Source organism: Eublepharis macularius, chromosome 9, assembly GCF_028583425.1.
Source record: "Eublepharis macularius isolate TG4126 chromosome 9, MPM_Emac_v1.0, whole genome shotgun sequence".
NCBI classification, from domain to species: Eukaryota; Metazoa; Chordata; class Lepidosauria; order Squamata; family Eublepharidae; genus Eublepharis; species Eublepharis macularius.
This window is the reverse complement of record NC_072798.1, coordinates 38,666,779-38,679,075: the sequence shown is the minus strand read 5'-3', so window position 1 is coordinate 38,679,075 and position 12,297 is coordinate 38,666,779. Positions and strand designations below refer to the sequence as shown.

Sequence of the window (12,297 nt, the reverse complement as noted above, 5' to 3'; positions counted from 1 at the left end):
GTGGGGGGGGGACTTTTAAAAAAAATCAGTAATAGTGCTATAGTGTTTATTGATTTGTTAAAAAAACTCTCTGGCAATGTGGTGGGGAAAAACAAAAAGGGAAATGGGGAATGACAAAGGAAAGTGTGCAGAAAGCTCTTGTGTAGAAGCTCTGTTTGCCAATACACGTTCCTCTGCATTTGCAGTGCTGATGAATGCAAAACAGAGATGAAGTCTCTGATGAAGTGTGGATGAAGTCTGATTGTCAGAAGTCATACAGTTTAAGAACAACCAATATTTTCATATTTGGAAACAATGGGGAAGTTTAGACATTACTGTTAAGTGATAGCTGTGGTAGATTATATAAATAGGTGATATAACCTTGCTGGCTGATGCTTCCCAATAGGAATGATGAACAAAAAAACCCCTCAGGGATAAAATATAATTGTTCATGAAGATAGCTTCAAACAGGCAAGTCATGGGTGCAGTTATTTAATATTGAGTTTCTAGCTCACTTGGTCTCAAAGGGCTCCTGGCTAACTACAGGTTTAAGAACTCAAAATCAGATGAAAAGAGTTGTAATACAACTTGTAATACAACTGCAAAGGCCAAACTAACTTTTACAACTATTCTACCACCATGCGAATTAACAACACTCTCACATCTCCATAAGGACTGGAAAATCACCACTGAGTAGAAGCTGTGCCTGCCCAGTGTACAGGATCCTAGAAATCCCAGCTCAGATTACCTGAAATATAACAATCCATGCATAGCCAATATTGTCGAAATTGATAGCCCCTTTGTGTGGATTTGAATTGCCTGTGCGACACTCGTTGTAGTACTGGTTCCAGTTGACACACATGCCACTGACATTGAATTCCTGCCTCACAGAGATGTAGTAGAAATAGTCATCCTTGTCCAAACAGCATTCGTGGCCCCGCTCCTTCAGGGGAGGAATCTCATGACATCCCATGATACCATTATCTCCTGACAATGAACAGATGAAGGGCATTTCATCATCCTCCTCAGGCTGATAGTAGGGGGGAAGAGTGATGTTACCTTGTCTGGTGAGGACAGAAAAAACACACAAATTGATTACATTAAACATTAACATTAACAGTTTCTGTCAAAGGGAGCTTGACTCTCAAAAGCTTATACCTTGGAAAATCTTGTTGGCCTTTAAGGTGCTACTGGACTCCAACCTTGCTCATTAACTTTAATAATGTGTGAGACCAGAGGTGCTACAATGACTTTTGAACAATTCATTATAGCAGGGGAAAATGATAGCTTACTGTATCCCATCTTCCCCACTACATTTCCTGTTTACCATCATATGCTGTGACATCCAAACAGGCAAATTTTGGTTAATACTTGCCCAACAGACCAGAAACAAAAAACATGGTTTCAAAATGGGTGATTAATACACATCCACTAGGTGATCCCAATTAATAGTGATTATCATTTAAATTAAAAAAGGTTGTTTCTGTATTACCTATATTGACTTGATTTTTTAAAAATGTATATTGACAAAATGCTCTTTTCAAATATAAATGTATTGGGTGGGGCAAATGGATCTGCTGGTTCCCCACTGGGATTTCCCCCCATATGGGCAGCAGGATGCCCTTCCCTGCTTAGACTTTAACAGGCTTGCTTTGTTTCACAGCAGCACCATGGTACATAGCTGGGAAGGGGGAAAGGGTGAGCTGCCATGCCATAGGGAAGGGGGTATGCAATTGTTCTCTTGTCGCTTCTGCACTGATGCAATGGAGGAAAAGAGGGAGAAGTCAGAGAAGGGTACCAGTGGCGAGTGGTATAGGGAATGTGGGCACCATTCCTGCCTGTTCTCCAACTGCTCACTGTTGCTTCTATGGGGGAGAGGAAACCTTCCTCTGCTCCTGTGTGGAAGCAGTCTAAGAAAGATGGAAGAGGAGAAAGAGGGCTTCACAACTAGAAAAACAGATGCAGTCACCTGCTATTCACTCACATTGTTAAGTTCTCTTCCATGAAGCAGCGGTTTCTCAGCAGACCAGCCCACAACTGTACTCCAATGATGCCGAAGATGAAGAAGACAAAGAAGCAGAGAAGTAGAACATTTCCCAGCATGGGCAAGGTGTCCAACAGCAAATTCACCAGGATTCGCATGCCTGCAAGGGGGAACAGGCCAGGCCAGGAAGATCATGGCAAAGGAGCAAGGGTGGTGGTGAGGAAAAGAGAAGGAAAGCAGTAAAAGAGAAAAGTAAGAATAGGAACAGCAAGGACAGAAAAGGAAAGAACTTACAGGAAGGAATCTTGGAGGAAAATCAAATGGAGGCAGGCAGAGAAGCCTTCTACACAGTTCTGTAACTTTGAACTAGGATTAAGTATGAAGTTCAATAGCACATTTTGCCTAATGGTTAATCCAGCCCTAATTTACCTATGTGCTACTTTTTCTAATCCTTATATATTAAGTATATGGCATCTACGATAAGCACTGTCTAAAAACCAGGTTACGGAGATTCAAAGGAATCAGTCTCAGCACTTCTAATATACGGTAAATGTACAAGATTTTAAAATTTCAAGATTGCAAAGGTACAAAAAAAACCCAAATAGTGCAAAAAAAGTTAACAAAATTACTTTCTTAAAAATTCCACAAAACTTGTTCTACATTAGCCATGAATGAGCTTACCTGTAGTGCATTTGAGTTTGACATAGAAATATCACAACTACACTATTAATTGCTATAACCATGAATATTATTAACTGAGGATCAGGTGTATGCATCTGATTTGATTAAATGGGCTCTTGTTTGCAGAAGCATGTGCTACAATAAATCTATTACTTGGAATGTTTCACCCTTTATACAAGTGATGTAACCATATTCTGGAACAGGATGTCTCTTAAGTAATATCTCATAATGAAGAAAATATTTTAGCAGAAAATGTATTGACAGTTTGTCAAAAACCTATTTTAACACATATTATTTCTTTTGGATCTTGATTGCTTTAAAAATGTTCAAGATACACATTTCTAAAAATAATCAGGCGGAGAAACATTTTTTCTCCCATTGAGACCTTAGGTTCTCAAACCAGTAGATATCAGACTGCACCTTTTTGCAAAATGAATCATATTTCCTGTGTTCTCCAGGGTCACTTAAATGCTATAAATCTTTCTGAGCATCCATCACTTCCTTAATCCCTCCCCCAAATTATTCCACCTGCTTTTCCCTCCTCAGCTGAGACTTCCTACTGCAGGGGTCCAGGGAATTACATGTTACAAGATGCTGCATGTAGGCCAGCATATAATTAACTAATTAGCTATTTATAACTAGTTCATTACTTCAGATGGCTGGGGAAGGCAAAGGGAAAGGGAAAGATAAGATTAGGATTCAGTGACAATCCCTTGAGGCACCAGTTAATCCTCTTTTGATGCCCACTGTCAAGTAATTAGCCACATCAAGTTGCACTTTACATTTTGTCTCATTTTCCTCCGTTATTCTGTTCCTACTTTGGGGAATAGAGGACTTTGTGAGCTCAGAAGAGCACATGGAACTGGGTACACTGGAGGGAAAGGAATTAGGGCATTCAGAAATGGAAAGGTATTTGTGTAGGTATGGATATCAATCACCATGAAGACACCCTGAGTTATTTTTGTAGAACAATTTGTGTCTAACAACTTTCTTTCTTTAATCCAAATCACAAGGAGAGGGGAGTGAAGAGAGAGATGCCCCAAACTGTTCACATATCATTAATGGCAAGAGAATAGCACTATGTACACAGCCAATTACCAACAGAATTAGCTCCAGGGCCTCTGATTTTATCAGCAATATAAATGGATAGTAATTATACTTCTGTTTGTATGGCATTAAAACTCCCTTGATTTATTGTTTTACAAATACATGTCAGGGCTTGCTGTGGCCACCGCTGGGCAGGGCACCGGCATGCCTGGCCCTGACATCAAAGGGGTGTCAGGGATACTGAGGGGCGGTATACATCACCCAGGCTCCCTCTCAGTCCACTGGCTGGCCTGCTCAACCTAATCCAGTCCTCCCCCTTGATCTCCTTCATCCACCTTCCTCCTCACCTCTTCTCACTCCTACTCAACCCACCACACCCTGTGGGAGAGCTTCCCTTTTATCCCCTCAGCCTTGTCATGTTCCACCTGCCAACCACACCCTCCTGCTGCCTTGTAACCATGGCTCTAGCTGGCCTAGGCAGCTGCATCTGTGCTCATTTGGCTGGAAGCACTGGGCTGGGCCACCTGTGCCTCGTTGGCTGGCTATCCAGCCTCTCTGGCTGGGCTGATGGCTGAAGGCAGGTCCCGCTGAGCCTCCTTGGCTGGCTGCCCATCTTCTCCCCCAGATTGCCTCAGGCAGCTCCACTTGGTGTTGCTTTGCTCCTGGCGTCCCCTGGGCTAGGTTATTGCTTTCAAGCTGGGCTGCAGGCTGGGGCATGGCTCTGGGTTGCTGCGGCTGCTTCTTTTCCCTGGCTGGTAAGGCTTCAGTTTGCCCGGCTGCTGGTTGCCTGTCCCCACTGCCTTTGCCCTTCCTCTCCCTGCCTGGCACCCTGGACTCCCACTGGAGGGTGGGACTAGCTGGCCTCCACCTGCCCCTTCTAATCCTCTGAGGCTTGGGTGTTATTTTCCCTCCCTCCTGTGCAGGTAGGTTCTGGCCGAGGGTGCCCGCTGGGGTGACTGGGCGGCTGTCTCCCGGCCGGCTCCCATCCCCTCCTCCTGGTAAGTACGGGAGATGTGCCCCAGACCCCTGACACACATATATACCTAATGATGAAAAATTATTCACATTTTCCCCTATGTTACTTGTAGTATTTGGTATGTGCGCGCACACACACACACCACCTTGGAATAACAACAACAAAAGTGTGCTTGTATATCGCTCTTCCAGACAGATTAGTGCCCCACTCAGAGTGGTGAACAAAGTCAATGTATTATCCCTACAATACAGCTGGGGAGCTGGGACAAAGAGGAGTGACTTACCCAAGGCCACCTACTGAGCTCATGGCAGTAGTGGGATTCAAACCAGCCAAATGCTGATTCACAACCTAACCACTTAACCACTACATGTGTACTCCATTCACAATTTTTCTACAACTACTATAAAGTGAGTATCTTAAAAGGAATGAGGCAACTGAGGGTATAACCTCCATATCTGTGACAGGCCCATTGGTTGCAGTGTGTTAGGAAAGAAATTAGAATATCTGGTGAATCTTCAAGATGAAATTGCTCAGGGGTTGGCTTCCCAGTTGCCTGCTGATGGCGGGCAATCTCCTGGGGGTTTGCCCCTTTGCCCCTGGAGATCATATACCACTAGTAGGCAACCCAGGAAAGCGCACACCCAGAAGTGATGTCATCGTGCAAGTGCTGGGAGCACTCACATGCAAAAACAACCATGCGTGAGGCACAAGGTATGTATCAAGTCCCTCTCTCCCACTGGGAGGGTATACGGATCTAGCATCCCTACTCATGGGACAGGTTTGTAGGAAATGGTCAGCAAACTAGTTTTATAATATTTCCAGGATGATTCTTGTATAACGTCCCATCTCTTGTGCAATGTCTGTTGAAGTGATTCCATAAGAACAGGAAAGTTTTAAAAAATGGATTACTACTCACATAATGTTTATTAAGACTATCTCATAATTATGAAGATACAATAGAAAACTACAAGTAAAGGTCCGTAAATAACCCATTCTGTAACATCTCATTTGCTTGTCATAACACTTCAAAATATCAGTGCGTAAGCACTATATGTTACATCGCAATTGGCTTTCAAATTTATATTTATATATAGAAAAAAACCATGGGGAAAGAACAAAGGAGAGCAAGGCGAGAATTGGGTATTTAGTCTAAAGGAATCATGCTTTCCGGCTTCATAATTTATATTGCCCTTAAATGACATATTTTAAATGAGCAATGTATCTGGAGCAATGTAGGAGTTACCCTTTCCACCATTTGTAGGGATGCTAACATAAAGACCTAAACAGATGGTGTTGTGTATTGCCTTTTAAAGAGTTTAAGCCAGTAGGTCTCCCTGCAAGCAAGAGAGTAGCAGGGACACAGTTTCACTTTCCCTGCTAGAAGCTTGCTGGAAAGCAGGGCCTACTGTAAGTAGTCAGCCCCGGCCTCCACCATCTTTAATGAAGGCCTATGATATAAAAATCACAGGGCCCTGGATTAATGCAGCCTGATCTGCATCAGGGAAATTCCAGACAGCTGAGAAGAATGTTGCTGAATCCTGCCTGTGAGATTGAGGCATGAATGAAATGTTCATGCAAATGCCAAGGACTGGAGGTGATTGATTTTACTGCGGGTGTAGCTGTGACAAGAAAGTGTCTTGCTGAGTCATCCCACTTAGCACATTCCGATACCCTTCTTCCGTGATTAAATCCCCACCCTAAGATCGAGAAGCAATCAATCAGCACTGATAAGTTTCTAATTTGGCTCTGGGAACATGTATTTCATGTCTAAATCCATCAACTCTGCTCCGGGAAGATCCATTAGCAAACTGCCCCTTTGTCAGGCAGCAGGAGAGACTTTGCATTTCCTTTTACACACCCCGGCAGCAGCAATCAAAGAGTAATCAAACTTTTGTCATTTCCCAGAGATGGCTTTCAAGATCTTTGTTCCAACGGCTAAGGGGGCTCCCTGGCCTCGGAACACGTTTTGCCCTATAAGAACCAGGGCAATTGCCCAATTCAAACTGTGCAAGCTTCCTGGATCCAAGTGCTGCTCCCCTAGAGTCACTTTCCCTGAGACTCCCTCTCCTGGCTGAGAACTCAAATCTATTCCACTTTTACCACTGCTTTTCCTAAGAATATGTGTGCTTGTGCATTGCTGCTTGTGTGTGCCTATTTCCTCCTGTTAATAAAAACTACTCTTTAATAAAGATGGGCATGAAATGGGAACAAAGAACCCTGGGTTTCAGGGTTCATCGTGTTCCGCGAACCACGAACCATAAACTTTTAGGAAATTGTCCCATTTTGCGAAACGATTTGTTTGGTTTGTGATTCATCAGATCCTGGGGCCCTACAACGGCCCCCTTCATACTCAGAGATGCCAAACTCACAGGGAAACTTCAGCAGGCTCTCCTCCAGCACCCTCTAAGTAGCTCTCCTCAGGCTCTCTTTGCTGACTTTTCCTTCCCGTCCTCCTGGCCTCCTGCTTTCTTCCGCTGCTGGAAGAAAAGTCAAGCAGAGCAGATCAGATCTGCTTGGGTTTTCCTCTCTTCAGGTTCTCTTTGATGACTTTTCCTTTTCATCCTCCCACCCTCTTGCTGCTCTGACATGCCCTCCCCCTTGCCTCCAAGTTCTCAAAGGGAAAGCCGAGTGGACCCACTCAGGATCTGCTCTGGGGAGCTTGGAGACAGAGGGGTGGGAAGGCATGTCAAAGCAGCAGGAGGATGGGAGGTAGTGAGTCACGGAAGGGATCCTGAAGCTGGAAAGTAGCAAGCAGCAGCAGAAGGAGCTGCTGAGGTTGCTACTCCACCATCCCGTTCTTAAAAATGTAGAAGGGAAACAGAGAGGGGAAGGAGTCTCCAAGTACAGTTCCCAGGTAAACTTGTGCAGACCCGCCAAGTGTAATTCATCATTTGTAGCTTTGCTCAGCTCTCAGGTTGGCAGAGAGAGAGCTGCCTATCAAGGCTATGTGGGCTAAGATTGGAATTTCTGTGGCAACAAAAGGTCTGCAGACATTCTGGGCCTATGTTGCCTAGAGAATCAATGGATCAGTGCCAGACTGTCCGGCATTCCAAATCATTCACGAATCAAATGAATTGACCCCAAAAGTCGTGGATTTTGTGAAAAACGCAGCCCTACAAAACACGTTTTCATGATACATGAATTGGCCCGATTCATCATGAAATTTGATTGGTATTTCGATTCATGTCCATGTCTATTCTTTAATTCCAAAGCACCAAGCCTCGTCTGCTGCCTTGGGGAGGGGACCCCGTAAATACTGGTGAAGATCCTGTTGTTACCCCTCTCATATAACATTCCTACTTGCCACTAATTCCCCCTACTCACAAGGAGACCAATTCCAGTAACAGTACAAAGAAGTCTTCAGAATCAGACCAGGACAACCCTGGGCCTAGTGGACAAGAAACGACCTTAGTTAAGTACTGTTACAGCTCTTTCTTTCAATCCAAGCTATCTGCCCTGCAGTTATTTTTAATGAAGAACCCATCAAGTTAAAGGAGACTGGGTGTTTGTTGTTTGTTCCACTATGCAATCGATCAATAGATGCTCCAAATTAAAAAGATGTGTGCATTCATAATAGGAGGGATTTTGATCTTTAGAATGATTTAAATTGAAATGTAAATGTTCCCAGAGGAGAAATGATCAGATAGGCTCAACTAGAGATGGGCACGAACCAGAAAAAAACCGAACCATGCGGTTCGTGGTTCATTGCATTTCATGAACCACAAACCACAAACTTTCACGAACCTGCCCCGGTTTGTGAACCAGTTCATTTGGTTTGTGAAAATGTCACATCCAGGTCAGCAAATTGTCACTTCTGGGTCAGCAAAAGGTTACTTCCGGGTCAGCAGAAGGCCACTTCCAGGCCAGCAGAAGGTCTGCAGGAAGTCCATCCCCTGTTGCATAGGAAACTGATTGATCGGTGCCAGGCTGTCTACAGTAATAAACCAAAAAAACAAATCAAACAAACGAGCCTAAACTTCGTGGTGGTTTGTCAGAAATGGGCTCTGATGATCTGCTGGTTCACGAACCACAAACCGGCCTGGTTCATCACGAACTTTGGTTCGTGCCCATCTCTAGTTTCAACTGAAACCCAGCTCCTGGGGGCAGTAGGAAAACTTCATCCCTGACTAATAGAATGCAGCACCAGCAGGAGGCTGACTTTATTTCTGGAATATTCTAATAATAAGTATTCATGAGACTGTATAGATGAATGTGCTTTGATGAAGAATGTTCAAATAGTCACTTTTGATCTTAAACACTACTTTGAGGGTCAATTCAAAGGCTCAGGCCTCTGACTTATCAAAACATAGCTTCAGGCACCCATTAGTTTGCTTCTGCTGCTTCAATTATTCAGAGATTTATAGAATCTTTTCTGAGGAGTGTTGTATCTGCCATTCCTCACTCTTTACTCATTTTCTAATCTGTGCCAATGGAAAGAAGAATCATCATCAGTTATCATCTGCCTGGGTTCTGCCAGTTTCTCATATCTCCTCATTCACTTGCGAACCTTTGGCCATGTGCAGCCATACCAAGGTTTGTCATAGAAAAACAGATACTCTTTTTTTAAAAAGTATATTTCTTTGCTGTCACTCTAGGGCAAGGCTGCTTAAAGCAGCTGACATAATAGCAAAGCAGCATAAAATGATAAAGGCAATCAATAATTAAAATAACCTGTTAAAAATATCATAAAACAACCTAAACCAAGCAGCAACAAGTTAAAAACAAGACCAGAATAAAGTGATAAAATCATAACTCTATAGCAGACAACTCTACAAAATAAAACTACTGTAACATACAACACAAGAAAATCCCAGCAGAGTCAAATCATAACACAAAGATGTAAAATAAACAAGCCCGCCTAGTACATGGCCATAAAACAGATGCTAAAATATACAATACTAAAAAAAAACATGGTTCAGTTCAGTCTCAGGATGCTACTGGAATGCAGGCTGGTCCTAGTCACATGGATATCTTTCAGCTGACGAGGCCCAATGAAATGGATCAACCCTTGCCCTTTATGGCTGATCATATCAATCTGGATCTGGAAGCAATAAATTCCTTTCTGTAGGAGGGTGTATTTCCAGCTGCTTTGAAAGAAGTGAGCACAAGACCCGAATGATGTAAATACTGTCTGATGGCGAATATATCCCATTCTTGAGCAGGGTGCTTGAGAGAATGGTTGTTAATGTTATACAGCTTCAGGCAGTGTTGGAGGCGATGGACTCATTTCAGAGGGGCCCCATTTCAATCTGGATTCCAGCCTGGGTTTGGGACATAAATGGTCTTGGTTTCATGATTGCTGATCTTCACCAGCGGAGAAAAAGGGCAAGTGCGTCCCGGTTGATTTGCAGCCTAGTGCTGATGGCCGGAGGCCGCGGGCGCGATGACAAACAGAGACCAGACACACGGCTGGAGAGAAAACAGGCCACAACTTTATTAACACAGCAGGTAAGGAGCGAAGGCAGTCATCTGGATCGGATCCCCATGCATCGGCGGGCCCGCCTGCCAAGCCGATGAACCCCTCCCCCCTCAGACCCCAGCTGAGGGGGGGGACCGGAGGAGTGGCATTAAGGGAGGAGATCATCTGGGTGTACACCCCTGCATGATTCCCCTGCCACCTGGAGATGAGTCCGCCCTGGCAGCCCCCGAGCTGGGCATGCACCTCCGTGACTCACCCCAAGATTCCTTATGGGAATCCCCTCAACAGGAACCAGGGCGGAGGCCCTGGCTCCCGCAAAATGAGATCCGATCCAATGACCAACCGCCAACAGTTGTGACAAGGAAAATGAAAGGACCACTGTCCCCCCCCGGTCCGCTGAACAACGGGAGTGGTGGGTGGGATTCGCCGCCCGACGCCGAGTGAGGAGGGGCCCGGCAGTCACCTGCTTAAATACCTGGCCGGCGGACCAGAGGGAAGACTCCCTCCCCGTGGTCCGGCAGCCGGCCTCGCCCCGGCCCCTCCCCCAACGGCCGCGATTGGACGTCGGGGATTCAAACTGATTGGCTGCCGCCGTCCCAGCCCGGGCCGGCCGGCAGCCAGCCACCGCGCCTTCTCCGCCCTCCGGCCCCGCGGCGGCAAACCGAGCGCCCGGTAAGTCGGGCGCTCGCGCTTGCAGCCTAGTGCTGATGGCCGGAGGCCGCGGGCGCGATGACAAACAGAGACCAGACACACGGCTGGAGAGAAAACAGGCCACAACTTTATTAACACAGCAGGTAAGGAGCGAAGGCAGTCATCTGGATCGGATCCCCATGCATCGGCGGGCCCGCCTGCCAAGCCGATGAACCCCTCCCCCCTCAGACCCCAGCTGAGGGGGGGGACCGGAGGAGTGGCATTAAGGGAGGAGATCATCTGGGTGTACACCCCTGCATGATTCCCCTGCCACCTGGAGATGAGTCCGCCCTGGCAGCCCCCGAGCTGGGCATGCACCTCCGTGACTCACCCCAAGATTCCTTATGGGAATCCCCTCAACAGGAACCAGGGCGGAGGCCCTGGCTCCCGCAAAATGAGATCCGATCCAATGACCAACCGCCACCAGAGCCCCCCCTCTCCCCAAGGAGGGGGGGGGGCTCCCGCCAAAGCTCCTACCGCCGCAACCACTCGAGCAGGCCATCTCTCAGGTCCTGAAGCCAAATGTCGTGGCCCCAGCTGGACAGGTGCACCCCGTCCGGGCGGAACAGCGCCTCCAAGCGGAAGGAAATGTCCGGGTGTGGGATGAGTAGGCCGCCCGCTGAAGAAATGTAGCGCCCCATGGCGCGGGCCACCCGCTGTCGGATCCCGTCCACCTTTTCTGGGTTACGCGCAAAACGCCAACAGCGCCTCTGGAGCAAGTCTGACCACAAAAAGAAGGTCCGAGGGAACAATCCCCTTAGATAGTCCAGGTCGGCGCACATCGCCCGCTGCAGGTCCGGGCCTTCCCGTCTGCCCAGGTCGTTCTCGCCCAGCTGGATGATCAGCGCGTCAGGTGGGCCCTCCCGGCGGGCCTGTTGGACCAAGGTGGGGGCCAGCGTCTCCCATAGCATACCCCGGGTGCCGATCCAGCGAATCGTGACGTGGCCGTCCAGCCCGAGGTGTCTTCCCCATCCCGATGATGCAGCATATTTCCCGGCCCAAAACACGATGCTATGGCCGCAGATCCAAACAGTCCTCCGCTGACCTGCAACAAATTGAAGCACAGACACAACTTAGTGGGAGAGCACTCGAGAAGGGCGAATGTAGGTGCGAAAAGCCCCGGACCGCCAGCGGCCCACCCGCTGGATGGCGTCGGGGGGAAGGCCCAGCTGTGCTGCCGACGTGGCTGCACCGATGCGAAAGGAGTGGGAGGCAAAGTCCCTCGGTGGGAATCCGGCAGCTTGAAGGCATGCCCTCAACAGGGCAGCGAACTGGTAGCGCGTGAGGGGGGTACCGTCCTTGTGTACCAGGAAGGGACCGGAGCACTGAGGCCGACCTGCCACGAAGGATCGGACAGCCGCGACGGGACAGGTTGCACGATCCCGCGAGGCCCGCAGGAGGACAGAGACCCCCCGGCCTCGCTGATCGGTTTTGGATTGACGTATTGAGATGGCAACCGTGCGTCTGGAGAGCACCAAATCACCAGCTGCGAGGGCCCTGCCGGAGGAATCCCAGCGAGAC

The 12,297-nt window shown here is 47.3% G+C and overlaps 1 protein-coding gene across 1 annotated transcript in view; it reads right to left on the bottom strand.

The window, feature by feature from the left end:
* CACNA1I (calcium voltage-gated channel subunit alpha1 I) overlaps positions 1 to 12,297 on the bottom strand; it is a 367,159-nt gene that overhangs the window by 104,602 nt on the left and 250,260 nt on the right. The window contains exons 5-6 of the mRNA XM_054988139.1: positions 1,964 to 2,123; positions 728 to 1,043 (exon numbers count right to left, since the gene is read on the bottom strand). Of these exons, the coding sequence (XP_054844114.1) occupies positions 728 to 1,043; positions 1,964 to 2,123 (476 nt within the window). The remainder of the gene's footprint in view (positions 1 to 727; positions 1,044 to 1,963; positions 2,124 to 12,297) is intronic.